Raw genomic sequence first — 23,382 nt, 5'->3', positions numbered from 1 at the left:
ACATCGCTAAGCCTCTAACCCAGCTGACCGAGGAGAAAAGACAATTCCAGTGGACAGACGAGGCGGAGTCATCCTTCCAGTCGCTGAAAGAGGCGCTCTGCACTGCTCCTGTACTGGGATATCCCATCCCTGGAAGGAAGTTCACGCTCGACACGGACGCTAGCAACGTAGGCATCGGCGGAGTACTCTCTCAGGAACAGGACGGGCAAGAGAGGGTGATTGCCTACTTCAGCCGAACACTATCCAAGGCTGAGAGAAACTACTGTGTGACGCGTAGAGAACTTCTTGCCATTGTGGAAGCCCTGAAGCACTTCCACAAATATTTGTATGGCCAGGAATTCCATCTAAGGACAGACCATTCTGCACTCACCAGGCTATTGGGCTTCAAGAATCTGGAGGGGCAGACCGCCCGTTGGGTTCAACGTCTGCAGGAGTACAACTTCACCTCTGAACACCGACAAGGGAAGAAACATTCCAACGCTGATGCCCTGTCACGACGTCCGTGCCCGGATGGCTGCAAACACTGCCTGAAAGTAGAAGAGCGGGATGGCGCCCACGCAGTAAGAGCAATTGCCGCCCAGCCGAGCCCAGGATGGGATAACGCCGCCATAAGGAGGGAGCAGCTGGAGGACCCAAACATTGGACAGCTACTGCGTGATGTGGAGTCCGGCCAGAGACCAGTATGGGCCGATATCGCCAAACGTAGCACCACTTACAAGAGCTACTGGGCCCAGTGGGAATCCTTCACTGTCAAGGACGGTATCCTGAAGAGGATTTGGGAGTCGGCCGATGGAAGGACCCGCATAGAACAACTTGTCCTGCCCAGGAGCAAGGTGAAGGAAGTGCTGGAGGAGACTCATGCTGGAGTGACTGGAGGCCACCTGGGAGCCAACAGGACGCTGGACAAGTTAAGGCAGAGGTTCTATTGGTTGCATCAGAGAACCGACACGGAACAATGGTGCCGAAGATGCGACACCTGTGCAGCCAGTCGCGGACCAAGGACACGCAGCAGGGGAGCCATGCAGCAGTACAACGTGGGAGCTCCTTTTGAGAGGATCGCCATCGACGTTGCTGGACCGTTCCCGGTCACGGATCGCGGGAACCGCTACCTGCTAGTCGCCATGGATTACTTCACAAAATGGCCAGAGGTGTACGCGATTCCCAACCAAGAGGCTTCGACGGTGGCCGACGCGCTGCTTGACAACTTCATCTGCCGATTCGGGGTGCCCCGGGAATTGCATAGCGATCAGGGGCGCAACTTCGAATCCAACCTGATGGGAGAATTGTTCGAGCGTCTGGGGGTGCATAAAACCAGGACCACTCCCCTCCACCCACAGTCCGATGGTATGGTGGAACGCTACATCAAAACCTTGGAAGAGCATCTGCGGAAGGTGGTGTCCAACCATCAACGAGACTGGGATGCCAGAGTCCCACTGTTCCTCTTGGCCTACAGAGCTTCGGTCCACGATACAACAGGGATGACACCGGCAAACATGGTCTTCGGGAGAGAGCTGCGCCTGCCCTGTGATCTGCTGTTTGGCACGCCACCCAGCGCCGACCAGCCAGCAACTGACTATGTGGCAGAACTCACCGAGAAGTTGAATGGAGTTCACCAACTGGCCAGAGAGCACCTCAAGATGGCCAGCGACAGGATGAAGGTGCGCTACGACAGATTAGCCAACTCTGCAGGATTCCAGGAGGGCGACCTAGTGTGGCTGTATCGACCTACCAGGACCAAAGGGAAATCACCAAAGCTGCAGCGTGCCTGGGATGGACCATACCGCGTGGTGACCCGGATCAACGACGTGGTGTACCGCATCCAGCGACAACCTCGAGGGAAGATGATGGTGGTGCATCTGGACCGATTAGCAGCCTACCAAGGGACTGCCCGGGACGAGCAGTCCTAAGGAGGGAGCAATGTGACAGCGACGTGAGATTCGAACTCACGACCAGCGTCCCGCAAGAGAGAAGATCGCGCGGAGCACTTGGGATGGCGCGCGGCGGAGAGGGGAAAAGGGCCAACGCGGCGAGAGAGTGGAGCGGGAGTGCGCGCGCATCTGGTGCTGGTAGAGAGGAGAGGACTCGGGAATTTTCTGGAGTGCCATCTCTAGAGACGCGTGGAGCCTTCGAGGCTACGTCGCTGTTGCTATATATTACGGACGCGAAGGAACGACAGCAGTTTTCCAGTTTGCAGTTTTCAGTTATTAAGTCAGTGAGTAAGCCAGAGCAAGCAAGCCAGACTTGTGTGCCGGAGTTCGACTCGAGTGTGCGTCCGCATCTGCGTCAGCATCCGAAGGCCTGAGTTCGAGTGCAGTGGACCGCAGTTGGAGGGACCTGAGTTCGAGTGCAGTGGACCGCAGTTGGAGGGACCCGAGTTCGAGTACAGTGAACTGTCTCTGAAGGTCTGTGGTTCGAGATACTGTGAACTCGAGTGACTGGGATAGAAGAACTGTGAACTGAGAACTGGTAGTTCTGATTTGTAAATAGTGCTTTGTAAATATTAGTTAAGATTAACAGTACATTGTTGTTACTAATAAAATTCACAATATATATTATCAATTTCTGTATATTTCAACTGATTGAATTATTTATACCTTTATATCGAATTAACTTGCTTGCTATGTATTATATTTTATAGCTTAACTGATGAATAATTGTTTAGGTTTGTCAATTTAATAATCTGATTGCCATGTACTTCATATTTTTAGTAGAGCCACCAATGTAGCTTAGTCGGTAGACTTGTTGGCCTGCAGATTCGGAGCTGCGCTCGAGGATAGGTTGGATCCCCTGTTTGGTCTGATTAGTTGGTTTCTTCCGAAGGATTTCCCCCATCGTGGCGTGGATGCCGGATGGCCTATTGCAATTTTTTCATTTGCTTTAGAATCATTCTGATTTTTGTTACCACATAGTCATGTTCTGATCTTGTTATTCTTTTAACAGTGTGGTTGATTGCAGGTATAGATAACTTTACAGTAATTTTACTACCTTTCAGCTACCTCATTACCTCCCACTCCATAAAGTTCAGGGATCCACTGAAGTACCAGTCGTCGATGTAATTTGACCATTTTTCTTAAAATTTTAAAACACTGTAAAATATTGAGATTTCTTGCTGTTGCGTCCAATACTGTAGCAAGAATATCTGATTTTGAATTTGATAGTATGACAGCCTTCTCAAATTTATGAAGTTGATACTGGAGATTTTGTAAGCTTGAAAGTGTATCTAAATTTTCACTATCAAAATTAGTCAGTGTTTGAATATAATTTCCTGCAAAAGGGAATATACTGGCATTGTACTACAACACCACTACATCTATGGCTTGGTAAACAGGATCCATCTATAAACAATACTGTATGTACTCACTCACTGACCAGATAATTTATCGTTTCTATTGATTTTTAAAATGTCTGGAGAAGTATCATATTTCTTAACATCATCTGTTAAAGTTAACTTATATAATATTTATTTTCAAATAACTTGGGATTGTGTTTTATTAGTAAAGTTTCCCTTAATTGAGCAAGTTTGAGTTCTACAAGTAGAGTTAAAAAGTCAGTTGGGATTTTGGCTCAGTTTATTAATATTTTAGGACTTCGATTTTTTGTTCTAGACAACCATATTATCTGCAAATGACGAGATTAGCGTAAGATCTGTTTCTTTAGTTAGATCATCGACATTAATATTGGAAAATATATTCCTGAAAACAACAATGTGGGAAGCCCAGATGAGTATGCCTCTATTTACAATTTGTCACAATGAATCAAATAATCAAGTCACTGACCCAGTGTAACATTTTATCTTGGACACCCTAAGTTCTTATGTGATTTATATCTACAGAGCCATATGATCCTTGAAAATAAATTAACATTGCTAAGGTGTCTTGTTTTCTGTTTTAAATATCTTTAATATCTTGACTAAAATTTAAAATCTCTCCATTTGTTGAATGTAATTCTCTAAAGTCAACTCAATAAGATGAAACTTAGTTACTAGATTCCAGGAACCAATTCAATCTATGAAATCATCTCTTCCATAATTTTGGCTATCATACTAGTAAGTGGTATCTGTCGATAACTCAAAAAGATATTAGTTGCACAATTGTTTTTCAAAATTGATGTTATGATAGATTTTCTCCAGACAGATTTTGTATTTTAGATGAGATTACAAGATAAAAGTAGTGAGTTTGCTTGTTTGCCAACATGTTTAAGAAAATCAGCATGTGTATTGTCTGGATTTGGAGATGTTTTGGGTCTTATGTTATTAAATTAATAGTAATATTCAGTTCTTGATTAAATGTTGTTATATAAAGTAGATTGTAGATTTAATATTTCTTTCAGTTTTTCCTTAATAGTCTGACGTACAAAGATAAAAATAAACAACCACACCACCAACCAATCTAATAGAAATTAAAATATAATTAAGCATAGAAAAAGTAATTAAAATTATAAATACACGTAATAAACCATAACCCCCTAATTTCAACAATACACTATTTTATACCCTTTTACAGCTTGTAGATAATTATTAATTATAGTTATTACTTATTAGCGTAATATTTATTGAACTTATCAGCTATTTCACTTCGTCTGAAAGATGTTATTGTGTACAAAAAGCATTTTTGGATGATCGTTTCAAGCTGTATGTTGTGTATAAATCTATGATTTCTGGCCATCTGTTCTGTGTAATCCATCTTTTGTATAGAATTAATAAAATACTCTTTTGGTAGTAATTATTTTATTAATTGAGTACTTAATTTTCACCAGCTCACATTTCTTGAATCATTTGTTTTTTCTTATTTAAATTTAGGACACAAGAGCCAAAAAGAGACTTCACAGTTATGTATCATACATTTTTTCAATGACAGAAGTGGAGTTGCAGAAATAATAATACAAATGGGTTTTATTATCATAATCCCTTGTGTAAGTGTAACGTTACAAAGCAATTTACAAACAAATGAAATCTTTAAAAAGGTGTCTAGAAGTGAAATTGAGGAGCGTTTTCACAAAACTCGTTACCTAAATTTTTTTCGATTTTGAAGTTTTAGCGTATCCTTATGTTTTTGGGTCAGGAGAATCCAATGATGCTATCAGAATTAAGCTAAACTTGGTAAGTATATCAGTAAATTGATCTTGAAATAAAAGAGATTTTTCAAAACTCGGTATCTACAGTTGTGTATTTTAGAAAAGACCTCTCTTGAAAAAAACAAGATTTTGTAGATAACGAGTTTTGTGAAAACGCCCCTCAATTACTTATGGCTTTTAAGGAGCAAAATTATTTTTGTAAGTTGATTTATTATTCAGTTTTAGCCTATTTGTATTATCCATTTCCTTACTAATTTGAAAAGATAATCAGAGGTTCATTCGAATTCCAACCAAAAGTCAATTGGTTATTAATTTATCTATCTTTAGGAAGTGTATGTACGCTGGAATCTTTGAAATGCAGTGACAATAATATAATTGGTCTTGGAACAGATTTGATTCTTGAATATTATATGTACTATACTTTGTTGTATATTTACATCTAGTAACCTATTAATGCTAATAATAATGTAAAGGAATAATACTGTAGAATAGAACAAAGCAATACACTTTTCATGTGATTCATTTCCTCCATTTCTCATACAGTTCGCCCACGAAAATATATTACAAATTATTATTGAAACTATTTAGAATAACCCTCGAACATAAAGGTAAAATACGGCGAGTAAAGACGTCATTCAGTACATAGGATCATGATTTTACTACATGTGGTGATATCTGGTAAGAGTTGGCAACACTGACAAGACGGAAATATTTGCTGTTTGGGAACTGAACTTATGTGATCCTCACTATACTGCGTGACACGTAGAGAACTTCTTGCCATTGTGGAAGCCCTGAAGTAATTCCACAAATATTTGTATGGCCAGGAATTCCATCTGAGGACAGACCACTCTGCACTCACCTGGCTTTTGGACTTCAAGAATTTGGAGGAGCAATCTGCTCGTTGGGTTCAATGTCTGCAGGAATACAACTTCACCTCCGAACATCGCCAAGGAAAAAAATATTCCAATGCTGATGCCCTATCATGACGCCTGTGCCCAGATGGCTGCAGACACTGCCTGAAGGTAGAAGAGCGAAATGGCGCCCACGTAGTCTGAGCAATCGCCGCCCAGCCGAGCCCAGGATGGGATAACACCACCATAAGAAGGGAGCAGTTAGAGGACCCAAACATTGGACATCTACTGCGTGATGTGGAGTCTGGTCAGAGACCAGTGTGGGCCAATATCGCCAATCATAGCACCACTTACAAGAGCTACTGGGCCTAGTGGGAATCCTTCACTGTCAAGGACGGTATCCTGAAGAGGATTTGGGAGTCGGCCGATGGTAGGACCTGAATAGAACAACTTGTCCTGTCCAGGAGCAAGGTGAAGGAAGTGCTGGAGGAGACTCATGCTGGCGTGACTGGAGGCCACCTGGGAGCCAACAGGACACTAGACAAGCTAAGGCAGAGGTTCTACTGGCTGCATCAGAGAACCGACACAGAACAATGGTGCCAAAGGTGCGACACATGTGCAGCCAGTCGCGAACCAAGGACACCCAGCAGGGGAGCCATGCAGCAGTACAATGTGGGAGCTCCTTTTGAGAGAATCGCTATCGACGTTGCTGTATCATTCCCGGCCACGGATCGAGGGAACCGCTACCTGCTAGTAGCGATGGATTACTTCACAAAATGGCCAGAAGTGTATGCGATTCCCAACCAAGAGGCTTCGACGGTGGCAGACGCACTGCTTGACAACTTCATCTGCCGATTCGGTGTGCCCCGGGAACTGCATAGTGATCAGGGGCGTAACTTCGAATCCAAACTTATGAGAGAATTGTTCGAGCGTCTGGGGGTGCATAAAACCAGGACCACTCCCCTCCACCCATAGTCTGACGGCATGGTGGAACGCTACATCAAAACCGTGAACGAGCACCTGCGGAAGGTAGTGTCCAACCATCAGTGAGACTAGGATGCCAGAGTCCCAATGTTCCTCTTGGCCTACAGAGTTTTGGTCCACGATACAACAGGGATGACACCGGCAAACATGGTCTTTGGGAGAGAGCTACGCCTGCCCTGTGATTTGTTGTTCGGCACGCCACCAGCGCCGACCAGCCAGCGACTGACTACGTGGCAGAACTGACCGAGAGGTTAAATGGACTCCATCAACTGGCAAGAGAGTACCTCAAGAGGCCAGCAACAGGATGAAAGTTCGTTACGACAGATTAGCCAACTCTGCAGGATTCCTGGAGGGCGACCTGGTGTGGTTGTATCGACCTACCAGGACCAAAGGAAAATCACCAATGCTGCATCGTGCCCGGGATGGACCCTACCGCATGGTAACCCGGAACAACAACGTGGTGTACCGCATCCAGCGACAACCCCGAGGGAAGATGATGGTGGTGCATCTGGACCGTCTAGCGGCCTACCAAGGGACTGTCCGGGACAATCAGTTGTAAGGAGGGAGTAATGTGGTGGCAGGCCGGAACATTAGCACGAGTCTGGGAAGGAAGGAGGCACGCGCGAAGGAGGGTCCGGAGGAGTAGAGGCACAGGATGTGGGGGGGGGGGGGGGGGGGCTCGGCCTTCGGTGGATGCTGAAGCGCAGTGCGGCGGGGAAGTTGCGCGCGCATCTAGTGCGAGGAAAGGTGCGACAGAACAGAAGGAACAGGGGAGAATATCTGGAAGTTTGTCAAAACCACGCGAGCCGATTATTGTAGAAGCTACGCGAAATAGTACAATCGAGAAAGTGTGATTTAATAAATAAAAAACAGGCAAGTGAGCCGCAGAGTTCAGTTTCAGTTGAGCCATTCTAGTTAGACAGTCAGCTGCGAGAAAGCTAGGCATATCCAGTGGAAGTCTTGGGTTCGAAGTACAATGAACTTAAGTGAGTACTGTGGCAGCGTCCAGGTGAGGGCAACGCGTCCGAAAGTCTTGGGTTCGAAGTGCAGTGAACTGACTCTGGAAGTCTTGGGTTCGAAGTGCAGTGGACTGTTATCTGGAAGTGTTGGGTTCGATGTACCGTGAACTTGAGTGAGTGAGCTAGAAGAACTAGCCAAGGCGAACTTACTGTGAACTGACAGTTTTGTTTTGTAAATAGTGCTTTGTGAACATTAGTTGTAATTAGGAGTACATTGTTGTTCTTCTCAATAATAAACTTGAATAGTCATTGTCGTTCTGTGGAGTGCAATAACTACTACTGTGTTGCAGTGTTGAGTGGAATACCGATTGTTGATGGGTGTGATTAAAGATAGAAGTAAAAGCCACACTGTTGTTTGAATTAAAGTTACAATATGTTTCCTTCACTTCCTTTAAAATGTAGTCTTTAATATTAATGACACCAACATCTGTCTGTCCACTTCCAATCTCCATTACTAGACATTTCACTGGGTTAATTCTAATCCATATTTTTCTGATTCTTCCTGCCATTCTTCTAACTTCTTTTATAATTACTTTTATGCTCGACCATGCCGAAATGTAGTAATTATACACCTGGTAGCAGTCCTTTAATGCATGTCATTAAAGTACACCTACTCATTAAAGTACAGGTGTTCAACCAATGACAAGTCAGCTTACAGGTGTTCAGCCAATGACAAGTCAGCTTTGTATCGTTATAAAACCGCAAGTATCGATTATTCTCGGATATGCAATTGAAAGAGAATTAGCAAAAAGTCACGGAGGCTGGAAATCCAATACTGTCGCAGAAGGTTATGTTCTGTTACTATAATAATTAGAGTTAATTGTAAATAATATTCAAATAAATTCAATTTGTTATCTTGTTTTTCAATTCTAAATCAATTTTCATGTTATACCAGAGTAATCTTCATCTTATTCTGTGCCAAAGTCAATGAAATTCGGCCTCGGAAAAAATCAATACTTTCGCGTCTGCGCACATCTCACAATTCAGGTCAGTTCGCACATAACCATAATTTTGAATACTTTCAAGTTAGAAATATGGTCAAGCATAAAAAGTCATATGAAACTTGCCTATAATGGTAATTAAGATACTCGTATGGAAATTATGAAACTCACTTGCACTCGTTTCATAAACAATCATACTTGCATCTTAATTACTACAATTATAAGCTCGTTGCAAAATGTACTATTATTGAATTTTATTCTATGTTAAAATTCAACTCTTATATTTTAATGAAACACGAAGATGAGCAGATACTGTAATCTACTAAGCTGACAAAGTCATTCAGGTTCACATTATTACCATAAAATTTAAAGCTATCATTCTCATAACAGACTGGAATTTTCAGCACTCACCTCCATGATGGATACCAATCCCTCTCCTAAGAAGTGGGAGAACATTCTCAACTTGAGGCAACTGACGATCTTCTTCAGAAAGAACATCCATGGCATTACGAAATACTTCATCAACCAGTTTCTTTTCTTCCACTGCAATAAAAACATGTATTCTGTCATACAGGTAACTAAACAAATACAAACTTACACAAACATTTGAAATTACTTAGAAGCGTGAAGAATACGAAAAAACATTTTTCACAGAGATTTTTTTCCTACTATTATCTCAATTTCTGTATTCAATGAATAGGTAAACACTCTTTCCGTTCTAAATAAGGGACAAACCATTATTTTCCTGTTTTTCCTTTTATCCAAATATTACTGTTTTCGAATGCCTATGCGCTTTTAGTCTTTTTGTCTACATTAATTAACCCCTATGAGCAGGATATACTTTCTGCTCACATTTTATGTCCACATAAAAACAAAGGTATGTTGAGACATAATTCTTTACAAGCTACACCTCTTCTAAAATACTATTTTCCATATTATTTTCTTTTTCATCACATACAGAACGACGTAATTCAGCTTCCTACTAAACAGCTAAAAATGCTCATTTCTTTGACAAGAGATGGGTCACAATCATTTACCTCCAATTAGTACTGAGATTATGAAAGCACAAAGCTCTTTTTTGATAACTCACAGTCAATCTCTTATCTACACGCAAAAAATTTGTAAATACATTTTTTACATCAGCCACTTCCATTATATTCTTCTATGTAATGATAGCAAATATCTATCTGAACGGTCTTTCAGGTCCTGAATTCAGTTTCATATAAAACCAACTATACAAACCTGTATTGAAATCAAGCTTTGCCATCTGCATGGCATAAACTTCACACTCCTTTTTGCTGAAACTAAAAATGATCACAGGAGCAAACTGTCGTTCCATTATCATCTTCACAATTTTGAATATGTTTGTATCACCACCACCACTGCTGCGTGGTCCCCCTCGTCGACCTCTTTGATCACCCTTTGCAGCCTCTCCTGCATTCTGGAGGACTGCCATTGCTGTGTTGAAGTTATCTTCCTTAAACTGTCCCTGTAAAATGTAAGAGGAGGGTAATTGATTTTACACACTTGAATTGACATAAAAATTAATACACTCCATACAATCTGACATGAATGTGAATCTACCGATACTTGTTTTAAATGCTACTATCAAACAGTGTGTTTTTAAGTAAAAGGTAATAATGAATATTTATTCATCAGCTTCTGGTAGTATGACAAACAGACAAATAAAGCGGTGCATTTTGCAAATACTGTGTTTGGTTTGCACCTCAAGAGGTTGGAATGCACAAAGCTACGCCAACAGGAAGGTTAGTGAATCAGCCATTTGACAATTGGAAACATGCATGTGAAACATTTAAGAGGCATGAAAAGTTACAGTATCACCTGAATTCTGTGGGTACTTACACTAAATTAAAATCTATCAAACAAGGTAATGAATTGCCAGTTTCTTTGCAGATTGATAAAGCATGAAGAGAACTAGGGAATGTAAATGTTCAAAGGATACTCCCGATAACTAAAACCGTTATATTTTGTGGCCGCCAAGGCATAACATTAAGTGGGCATAAGGACTTCGGTCCCTTTGATTTAGAAAATCCACCAAATCATAACGAGGGAAATTTTAGAGCTTTGTTAAGGGAGCATGTTGATGCAAGAGATGATAACTTAAAGAGCCACCTATTAGACTGGGGAAAAATGCAAGCAAATACTCTATAACAATAATACTGGAAAGCTTGCCTGTTTAGCATTGCAAGCGGCAGCGAAAAGTGACTGTGCTGCTATCTAGTGACTTCGATTGTTTACACACTCCTTGCGGCGTGCTAGGTTACGTGAGGAAAAACGGAGAACTGTTCATTTGATGTCAATAAAAGATGCAAATCAATAGTTTTATTTAGAGGCACAAGGTTCACAACATTTTAAATTAATAAGAAGTTACAAAATTATTGGAGTAGAAATGAAATAGAACAATTCTCGTATTTTAAAATGTATAGGGAAGACCAGCTAACTTGATACCCTAAGGGTGAAACCTAACAATTTTTCCCCCCCATTACTACATATGCTAGTAGATTATGGTGATTTTCTAGTTTGAAGGTTGAATTTTCTTTTGCCAACTTCGTGTCGAATTTCGGTACTGACAAAATACTACAAGTGGTAGTGTCTTTGTAACTGTTGTGTTGGTATAACGGTCGGTACTGGAATTCTTGAAAACTAAATAAAATTAGGTTTGAGAGTCGGTTACTGGAAGATAGTGAAATTCGAACTTATTAATAATGAATTGATATTAGTATTAATATTAATACATAATAGTTATTTTATGTGCTGCATTGTGGTTATAATTCAAGAATAGTCAGGTAAGTACGAATAAATATAATATACTTGGGCGTGATAATGCACGTGGGTAATCAATAGAAATATTATTTCACATTTTAATTAATTTCTTTCGTGCTTAGATTATTATTACAATGTCAAAAAAGAGGAAATAGCGTAGCAGTGACTCCTCCAAGGAAGAAAATGTGTGGCATTCAGAGTACGCTTCAGAAATCTGTAGTTCACATGTATAATGAGTTCAAGAAAGAAGATAATGAAGAAGGAATTATGCTAACGGAGACAGCAATTACAACCAGAATAGCAAAATTATTAGGAGTAAGTATTCTTAAGCATACATTTCAAAGTGGTATTCAGTTTTAGGAGTTTGTACTAATAATTTCATGATTGTGGTCAAACAAAACAAATTTTTAGGTTAGGCCTAGTTGTTTAATCAAGTCAGTGAATTTCATATTGCCAAACAAAATACATTTAAGATACTGTAATACTGCAGTAGGTGATAGCTTAAATACATTTACAAATTAGACGAACAAATAATCAAACAGCAAGAAAGTAAATTTCCAGTTTTCTCTTTTGGTATTAAATTAACCGTTCAGATCACAATTTACATGCCACATCGGCCGAAGAAAATACAAGTCATATTGTTGTATTATTAACTTGATATTCCAGCAAATATTACATGAATGTTGACCTGTTACAGTGCTTAAAAAATAATTCAGTTTTATATAATAACTATATAACATACTCTATAAGCATAGGAATGTTGACTCCGGCTGAATAATTTATTCATGACTGATCTAAGTAATATTAAATATGGTGGTTCTTCAGAAAAGCTACCCCATCCAAGGTAGGCCTACTTGTTAAGATATAACACTCGAGAGGACGAGGACGCACTATGTACTGGGAAACTAACCATTTCTCTTCATCCTGGACCTCTCGCATGTTATATTGGTAATTAGTAACAAGTTTGAGGGAGGGTCTACAACAGTGCATTAGAATATACAGGTAAGTGTCAAAGGATTTTTGTGCTGAAAGTATTTGTGGCTATGAACTAAAACCACGTGTTCATCGCTATGTAAATATCACAGAAATGGTTGAATTAATAATACTCAACACATATTTGCACACCTTGTACCACAAGGTACTCCCCCAATTCTAATACCATTTATAGTATGTATTGAAACAATCAGAAACATAATTCGACCTGGAACACTATCAATTAAACAAAATAAAATTAAGCCTTCTTTGATGTAGCTTTTCTGGAGAATTACCTAAATATTAGCCTACTTAAACCTATCGTAGACCCAACCTAACATGTTGATCATTTTCTATTCATATAGCTCTAAATGTTTGGTATCATGCATGAATTTTATGATATAACAATTTTTAGAAGTGTTATGTTATTATTTGTTATTGCAGCTTGGCTTTACTACAGCTAGGAAAGTGATAACAAATTCACAGAAGGAGACCCCACTTGTGACATCAGGAAAACATAGACTACGTAAACGTCCAGTGACTGATGCTGATGATTTTACGAAAGATGCAATTGCGAGATTTATTTATGACAAGTTACATAGCCCCTAAAGGTAGGGACGTTACAGGAATTATTGTGTTGATTTATGCAATGTAATTCTGATATTAGTCATATGTATAAATATATGGCATAATTTTCATTTATTGTTACAGGGGAAGTAGTAACAGCAGCAAAAGTTCTGGAACATATGAATGATAATTATGAAACATATTTATTTAGAGGATCCTTATCATCGGTAAAAAAAATTTTGAAAGAGATGAAATTTGTATGGAGCAAAGGGGATCCTTATACACATGTATGAGAAAGTGATGTTATTCGTTTTTGAGAGAGTATATAAGAAATGTGGAGCGTGAGAACCCTAAACTCGTAGTATTCTTGGACGAGACTTGGATTTTTATGAATGGTAAATTTCAATGTATTGTGAGACATTGAATGATTGAATTTTTTACTAACAAACACTTATGTGGAATATGAAGTTGCAATTAATATAGGCTACTAGTCATGAATTCAGATGGGAACAACATGTTTTGCAATTAATAGTTTCATATTATAACTAGAGGTTTGTTATAAATTCTTGAACAGTTTTCCCGTGTTTAAAATTTTAGTGTCTCTTAGAGTTTCAATGTGAATTGCTTTTCTATTGTTTTTTTTTTTAAGTAGGATCACCCACTTATTCATGGAACAAACCAGGTGAAGTTTCCAGTGACATGAATGGTGTTATTCGTAGACCAACAAATGAGGGTGGAAGATTAGATGCTGGAACAAAAGGTGGATTTATACTCGGTAAGTTATATTGATTTATGTTTTACATAAATTTGGCAAGAGTAATTTTTTAAATCAGGGTACAAAAATATAAAAATTGGTGACTAAATAAAAACGTGGGAAAGCCTTCCACCAAAGAGGATCTCATGTCATGTTATGTTATGTGCTGCAATTGCAATAAAAGAATAAATCTGTTTTATTTTCTTTATTTAAATGCTGTGAATTCATGTGACGTAATTATATGTCCAGGTATCATTTTTTTTCCAGGTGCTGATTTAATTTTTTCATGCAATTGAAAGAAAGTCAGGACTACCATAGTGCTATGAATGGCCCTGTAGTTGAAAAGTGGGTACAAACACAGTTGTTGACCAGAGAACATTAGGGCAATGCGTTATTGTCATGGATAGTGCTGCATATCATAGCAGACTTGTGGAAAATCAGCCAACAAGAAAACGGAGGAAAGAACAGCTCTTGGTGATTGCAACTGAATATAATAGATTTGTTGTACTAAATGATAAGAGTTGATGGTGTGAAATCACCTTTTGATATTACATTGCAATATTAATTTTCATACTTTACAGTCATTATCATTATTATTATTATTATTATTATTATTATTATTATTATTATTATTATTATTATTATTATTACTACTACTACTGCTACTACTATTATTACTATTACTACTATTATTATTGCAACTGTTTCTCTCATTTCTCATGATTAGGCATACTTATAGATGCTACTTTTTTTCTTTCAGGTGAAATTGAATCTACATAAGAATCCTAAGACAACAGAGCCTTGCCAATTACTCCCCTGAAGCAACCTTGTCTTATGTGTTGTGTCTATATACAATTTATTCTTTCAGTTTTTTCCCCCCTTAATGTAATGAAGTTGTTGGTTGATTAATACCCAGTGTTCAGCAGTTGATGTCACTTGTTATCTTGCACTCCAATATTTAACCAGATGATTGAAAGTTGTGTAAAGTTGGACAGTCAAGACAATGATCCATATCTTCATTGAGATTTCAGAAATGGCACTGGGAGATTCTGAAATATCAGTTCTTTGTAAATATTTGAGATTATCATGGCCTGTGATAATACGAGTACTGCCACTGTAGATTTTCATAGAAGTTCAGTTATTAAATTAGGTGTATTATTTTTACTATGTATTGTAATATATTTCTGTTTTCGCTTAATTGATGAATTCATATGCTGTAAATTGAATAGTAGACTGTAGGCCTATAGCTTAACTGATGAATTGTATGTGCTGTAAATTAAATAGTAGGCTGTATACCACAAGTGATGAATTGTTTATGCTTGTAATGTGAAGTAATTTGCATGATATGTATTATCAATTTCTGTATATTTCAACTGATTGAATTGTTTATACTTTTAAATTGAATTAACTTGCTTGCTATGTATTATATTTTATAGCTTAACTGATGAGTAATTGTGTAGGTTTGTCAATTTAATAATCTGAGTGCCATGTACATCATATTTTTAGTAGAGCCACCAATGTAGCTTAGTCGGTAGACTTGTTGGCCTGCAAATTCAGAGCTGCACTCGAGGGTAGGTTGGATCCCACATTTGGTCTGATTAGTTGGTTTCTTCTGAGGATTTTCCTCCATCGTGGAGCAGATGCTGGATGGCCTATTGCAATTTTTTCATTTGCTTTAGAATCATTCTGATTTTTGTTACCACATTGTCATGTTCTGATCTTGTTATTCTTTTAACAGTGTAGTAAGATGCAGGTATAGATAACCTTACAGTAATTTTGTGACCTTTCGGCTACCTCATTACCCCCCCACTCCATGAAGTTCAGGGATCTACTGAAGTACCAGTCGTCAATGTAATTCGACCATTTTTCTTAAAATTTTAAAACACTGTAAAATATTGAGATTTCTTGCTGTTACATCCAATACTGTAGCAAGAATATCTGATTTTGAATCTGATAGTATGACAGCCTTCTCACATTTATGAAGTTGATACTGGAGATTTTGTAAGCTTAAAAGTGTATCTAAATTTTCACTATCAAAATTAGTCAGTGTTTGAAGCTAGTTAGTTAGTGGCATTTAAAAAGGGTGCGTCAGCTACTATGGCTATTTGCGCCCTTATCTAAAATCTTTCACTAAACACAAACACAATACAATAACCAGAATGTTTAAAAGAACTAAAAAGCGTTGTCACGGTTAAAATGGGGCAAGCAAGTGTTTGAATGTAATTCCCTGTAAAAGGGAATATACTGGTATTGTACTACAACACCACTACATCTATGGCTTGATAAACAGGATCCATCTATAAAAAATACTGGATGTAGTCACTCACTGACCAGATCATTTATCGTTTCTAATGATTTTTAAAATGTCTGGAGAAGTATAACATTTCTTAACATCATCTGTTAAAGATAACTTATATACTATTAATTTTCAAATAACTTGGGATTGTGTTTTATTAGTAAAGTTTCCCTTAATTGAGCAAGTCGAGTCAAAAAGTCTGTTGGGATTTTCGCTCAGTTTATTAATATTTGTGGACTGTGATTTTTTGTTCTAGACAACCATATTATCTGCAAATGATGAGATCATAAGATCTATTTACATATTTGTCACAATGAATCAAATAATCAAGTCACTGACCCAGTGTAACATTTTATCTTGGACACCCTAAGTTTGCAATTTCTTAAGTGATTTATATCTACAGAGCCATATGATCCTTGAAAATAAATTAAAATTGCTAAGGTGGTTTGTTTTCTGTTTAAAATATCTTTAATATCTTGACTAAAATTTAAAATCTCTCCATTTGTTGAATGTAATTCTCTAAAGTCAACTCAATAAGATGAAACTTAGTTACTAGATTCCAGGAGCCAATTCAATCTATGAAATCATCTCTTCCATAATTTTGGCTATCATACTAGTAAATGGTATCTGTCGATAACTCAAAAAGATATTAGTTGCATAATTGTTTTTCAAAATTGATGCTATGATAGATTTTCTCCAGACAGATATTGTATTTTAGATGAGATTACAAGATAAAAGTAGTGAGTTTGCTTGTTTGCCAACATGTTTAAGAAAATCAGCATGTGTATTGTCTGGACTTGGAGATGTTTTGGGTCTTATGTTATTAAATTAATAGTAATATTCAGTTCTTGATTAAATATTGTTATATAAAGTAGATTGTAGATTTAATATTTCTTTCAGTTTTTCCTTAATAGTCTGACGTACACAGATAAAACAAACAGCCACACCACCAACCAATCTAATAGAAATTAAAATATAATTAAATGTAGAAAAGTAATTAAAATTATAAATACACGTAATAAACCATAACCCCCTAATTTCAACAATATACTATTTTATTCCCTTTTACAGCTTGCAGATAATTATTAATTATAGTTATTACTTATTAGCGTAATATTTATTGAACTTATCGGCTATTTCACTTCGTCTGAAAGATGTTATTGTGTACAAAAAGCATTTTTGGATGATCATTTCAAGCTGTATGTTGTGTATAAATCTATGATTTCTGGCCATCTGTTATGTGTAATCCATCTTTTGTATGGAATTAATAAAATACTCTTTTGGTAGTAATTATTTTATTGAGTACTTAATTTTCACCAGCTCACATTTCTTGAATCATTTGTTTTTTCTTATTTGAATTTAGGACACAAGAGCCAAAAAGAGACTTCACAATTATGTATCATACATTTTTTCAATGACAGACGTGGAGTTGCAGAAATAATAAGTGTAAGTGTAACATTACTAAGCAATTTACAAACAAATGAAATCTTTAAAAAGGTGTCTAGAAGTGAAATTACTTATGGGTTTTAAGGACCAAAATTATTTTTGTAAGTTGATTTATTATTATTTCAGTTTTAGCCTATTTGTATTATCCATTTCCTTACTAATTTCAAAAGATAATCAGAAGTTCATTCGAATTCCAACCAAAAGTCAATTGGTTATTAATTTATCTACCTTTAGGAAGTATATGTACGCTGGAATCTTTGAAGTGCGGTGACAATAATTTAATTAGTCTTGGAACAGATTTGATGCTTGAATATTATATTATATGCTATACTTTGTTGTATATTTACATCTAGTAACCTATTAATGCTAATAATAATAATGTAAAGGAATAAAAGAATAGAACATAGCAATACCCTTTTCATGTGATTCATTTCCTCCATTTCTCATATAGTTCACCTACGAAAATATATTACAATTATTGAAACTATTTAGAATAACCTTCCAACATAAAGGTAAAGTATGGTGAGTAAAGAAGTCATTCAGTACATAGGATCGTGATTTTACTACATGTGGTGATATCTGGTAACAGTTGGCAACACTGACAAGACGGAAATATTTGCTGTTTGGGAATTGAACTTACGTGATCCTCACTAGGGAAGACCAGCTAACTTGATACCCTAAGGGTGAAACCTAACAATTTTTCCCCCATTACTACATATGCAAGTGGATTATGGTGATTTTCTAGTTTGAAGGTTGAATTTTCTTTCGCCAACTTCGTGTCGAATTTCGGTACTGACAAAATACTACAACTGGTAGTGTCTTTGTAACTGTTGTGTTGGTATAACGGTCGGTACTGGAATTCTTGAAAACTAAATAGAACTAGGTTTGAGAGTTGGTTACTGGAAGATAGTGAAATTCGAACTTATTAATAATGAATTAATATTAGTATTAATATTAATACATAATAGTTATTTTATGTGCTGCGTTGTGGTTATAATTCAAGAATAGTCAGGTAAGTACTCGATTTAATGTTGATTTGAAATATATGAGAGGGCAAGGATATGATGGTGCAAGTGCAATGAGTGGACAATTTCAAGGTGCCTGGGCCTTTATTCTTAAAGAATGCCCTGCCGCTTTATATGTCCACTGTGCTTCTCACAGTTTGAACCTCGCTATATCAGGTGCATGTTTTGTTCCAGGAATCAGGAATGGCATTGGCATTGCAGGTAAAGTGTGTGAATTTTTCAACACTTTCAAAAGGCAAGATGTACTAATCAATAGTATAAAAGAGCTTTGTCCTGAAAATAAAAGAAGAAAACTCGTCCAAATGTGTACTACTAGATGGGTAGAAAGACATGACTCTGTAATGGTATTAGTGGAACTGATGGATGCTGTCCTCCCTGCATTGGAAACCATTTCTTTGTGGACTGACAAAGATGTATCTTCCAAAGCTGATATGCTGCATTCTTCAGTGACCAAGCCTGCATTCCTAATTTCCCTTCACATAATCAACAAGCTCTTCTGTGTAACAAAAACTTAAGTGAATACCTTCAGAAGACATATGAATTTGGAAAAAGCACTTAAACATGTACAAAATGTTACAACGGGTTAGTGATGCAACAAAAGACCAGTTTAAATCTATATTCTCGACGGTTTCTACTCAGCTGTCGTCACTTGGAGAGGAAATTAGAATCCCTCGATGTGCATCTGGACAACGTTCACAATTCTGCACCAATGTTCCTGCTCATAATGCTGAGGAATATTACACGAGGACTGTATTTTTGCCATTCCTATCTAATATGCAGTCTCAGATAAAAACAAGATTTACTAAACATAACATCATTTTGACAAAATTTTTGTGTCTGATCAAGGAAGATGGAGTTGCTAGTGACTTTATAGTTCCGGCCAAGTTTTATTCTCAAGTGGATAATAATTTTTGTGTCCAAGATGAGGAATTGGTATGTGAAGTTCCGGCCAAGTTTTATTCTCAAGTGGATAATAATTTTTGTGTCCAAGATGAGGAATTGGTATGTGAATTTGAACTCTGGAACATATTTTGTAAAGGAAAACAGTACAAGTCATTGTGGGAAATGTATGTTGCATGTGAATATGAAAGATGTGAAAGAGCTGTTGAAGATTTTATTAACATTGCCAGTGACCACAAGTAAAGCGAAAGGTCGTTTTCGACTCTTAAGAGATTAAAGTCATATCTGAGAAACAATATGGGAAATGATCGTCTAAATGGTCTTGCTTTGCCGCACACGCGCACACACGCACACACACAGAGAGAGAGAGAGAGATAGGGAGGGAGGGAGGGAGAGAGAGAGAGCGGGTGTGTGTGTGTGTGTGTGTGTGTGTGTGTGGATATGTGTGCATTAGGATATGTGGATCATATACGGAGACTAAGAGGAAGGCACTAAATAGGAAAGATTGGAGAATGCTGGGTTTGCAATGAAAGACCTGCTCATGGGCAGAACACTTATGTATGTATGTATGTATGTATGTATGTATGTTTAGAATGTCTGGAATGCCGTGTCTAAGAACAGTCGCTATTTGCAAAGACTAATCCGTTCCATGCCCACTTGACTGCAAGATATGATTGAGATAGGGGAAGATAGACTAAATATTGAATCGTGGCTTTTTGTTTGGTTTTTGAACGTCTAATTGTTTGAATGTTCTAAGGTAGACGCCAGTAAGTTTGTTTTGTTTATGCCATGAAAGATATTTTTGTTGACAATAAAATCTTTTTTCTTTCCATTTGCAGCAACAATGTCATAATGATAAAGTCATGGCATAATACATTCATGAACCTGATGTTAATTACTAAAATAATCGTAAAAGAGAAAGGAGCAATTATGTATAGAATATTTTGTCTCTCTCTCTTAAAAACAAAACAAAAAAGAACATAAAAAGCACGAGGTTGTATTCGAACGCAGGACCTCACGAATAAGAGGCAGGAACGCTACCATTACGCTATCAACTAACACACAGAATACATTAATTATAACCAGGGAAAGGATTTATATGTAAATACATATTTACTTATAAAGCTAATATAATTTATATTTTGCATTATCTTTATGTTTCACAATGTGTAGGGTTGAAAAATCCTACTTTTATTTTCCATATTTTTCCATATTTTAGAGTTTAGTACATATTTTCGTTAATTTCCATATATTTTCCATATTTCATATAAAACAGTCCATATTATATTAGGTTTAACAATAAAACAAAACAAAATTCCATTAACTTTTAAAAATACATTTCAACAATAGAGATTTAAACACATGTTCAGTAATCCCTTTAACATCAGAGTTATTTGAAAATTAGCAGTCCTATCAACAATGGGAAAGTAAGTTACAAAACTGTATTAATTTAATTTAAAATTTTTAACAGACTTCAGTTGTGCAGCTCAACAATTAAATGCCAGTCAGAGTACACATAGGTTCAGTTTTGTAAATCATACTATAAAGACGGTAAATATGCCAAAAGTACGTCATTCAGTCAATTTAAAATCAAAACTAACAAGTTACATTTCAGAATTTAAAGAAGATGGTTTATCAACTGACAATAAAATATTATTTTGTAATTTGTGTCAGTGTGCAGTATCATCTACACAAAAGTTCCTGGTGCAACAACACATTACAACTAGTAAACATCAGGCCAACAAACAACTAAATTCCAAGCAGAGACAATTGTTTTTAACACAACCAACAACATCGAATGTAAGATCTGAGTTTAACATCGACCTGTGCCGTTCTCTCATCTCTGCTGATATTCCTCTCTACAAACTAAAGAATAAGGTCTTCAGGGAATTCCTTGAAAAATATACTCAACATACAATCCCGGATGAGTCAACACTTAGGAAGACGTATGCTCCATCCATCTACGATGAGACAATACAGAAGATAAGAGATGAAATTAAAGATAGTTCAATTTGGGTTTCCATTGATGAGACTCCCGACAAAGAAGGTAGACTTGTTGGTAATGTAGTTATCGGTTTGTTAAGTGAACAATATTCTGAACGAATTCTTTTACATTGTGATGTTCTAGAAAAGTGCAATAACAAAACTATAGTTAAACTGTTCAACGAAGCTATGGGTATCCTGTGGCCAAAGGGTATTATGTACGATAATGTGTTATTCTTTATTAGCGATGCTGCCCCTTATATGGTCAAAGCTGGACAAGCATTATCTGTTGTATATCCTAAATTGACTCATTTTACTTGTGTGGCGCATGCATTTCATCGTGTGGCAGAAGTGGTCAGAGACAATTTCCCTAAAGTAGATTTGTTGATTTCATCAGTGAAAAAAGTATTTCTCAAAGCTCCCAGTAGAGTTAACGTGTTGAAAGAAATGTACCCTGAAATTCCATTGCCACCAAAGCCAATTTTAACTAGATGGGGTACATGGCTAGAAGCAGTTGAATATTATGCCGAACATATAGACTCTATTAACAATGTTCTCCTTGCATTGGACTCTGAAGATGCAGTCTCAATTGATACTGCGAAAACAGTTACCTGTGACATAAGTGTGAAGAATGACTTAGCTCACATTCAGCATACATTTTCATGCATCATAAAAACGCTCAAAAGTCTCCAAAATAGGCACCTTTCACTATCTGAAAGTTTTGAAATTATAAATAGTACTGTGGAACAACTGAATCGTGGTAGAGGTAAAGTTGCAGATGCAGTAAGAGCTAAGGTGGACACTGTACTTTCAAAAAACCCTGGATATGAAGAACTACAAAAGGTTGTTGCTGTGATGAGTGGTGAATCAACAGTGAAGATTAACTTGGACTTATCCCCAGCAGACATTGTGAAATTGAATTATGTACCAGTTACTTCTTGTGACGTCGAACGCTCTTTTAGTCAGTATAAATCTATCCTCAGAGACAATAGAAGAAGATTCACTTTTCAACACTTGAAAGAAATGTTTGTAACCTATTGTTATGGTAACAGACAATAAAAATTGTGTTTTGTTGAAACTACATTGGAAGATAAGGTACGTCCATTATATTTTTTGTTTAGTTTGATTAAAATGTACCAATATTTAACGTACATAGTCATTTTTTTATAATTTTAAGTCCATATTTAATTCCATATTTTGGTAAAAATCCATATTTAATTCCATATTTTGGTAAAAATAACTACATATATATTTACATATTTCATATATTTTTAGTCCATATAAATCCATTCCCTGATTATAATTGTAGATATCAGGCAACATGGTCCAACAACATGTAACATCGCCTGTTTCTGAATTGTAGCAAAGATACCCGAAGGGAACTTTGCTTCAAGAGAGCGGCCAATTTTTCTTTTGACAACTGCCTACATATTTCAGTGAGTCATTCCTTAATATTTCTTTTCTTAATTTCAACCTGTTGAACACAACTGTCTAAAAACGGATTCAGTTTCCATCTGTGACTGTTGTAATTGTTTGAGTTTCTTCAGGAAAGTACTCTAAAAGTCATTGTTTAAAATTGTGCAAACTTAATTGCATGTCCGCAAAAACAAACTCAGTATTTGTTTTACCAAATGGTACGTAGCTAAATTTTCCACGAGTTGTTATACACTGGAATTAATCAAATTACCTTTTGCCAAATTACGTCAATCAGAAATCAAGTTTCCTTATAAATCCGTCGATTTCATCTCTGGTTGTTACTGTGCTAACATCATGGCTTTGCAAACTAT

The 23,382-nt window shown here is 37.1% G+C and overlaps 1 protein-coding gene across 5 annotated transcripts in view; it reads right to left on the bottom strand.

Moving 5' to 3' along the window:
* Positions 1-23,382, bottom strand: part of Mtr4 (exosome RNA helicase Mtr4) — a 352,727-nt gene that overhangs the window by 208,812 nt on the left and 120,533 nt on the right. For all 5 annotated transcript variants that reach the window (XM_069828330.1, XM_069828332.1, XM_069828329.1 and 2 more), the window contains 2 exons: positions 10,111-10,357; positions 9,280-9,411 (listed from right to left, as the gene is read on the bottom strand). In XM_069828330.1, coding sequence (XP_069684431.1) covers positions 9,280-9,411; positions 10,111-10,357 — 379 coding nt within the window. The remainder of the gene's footprint in view (positions 1-9,279; positions 9,412-10,110; positions 10,358-23,382) is intronic.

The sequence above is a fragment of the Periplaneta americana genome, chromosome 6 (assembly GCF_040183065.1).
Source record: "Periplaneta americana isolate PAMFEO1 chromosome 6, P.americana_PAMFEO1_priV1, whole genome shotgun sequence".
Lineage (NCBI taxonomy): Eukaryota > Metazoa > Arthropoda > Insecta > Blattodea > Blattidae > Periplaneta > Periplaneta americana.
This window is presented reverse-complemented; position numbering and strand designations above follow the sequence as displayed.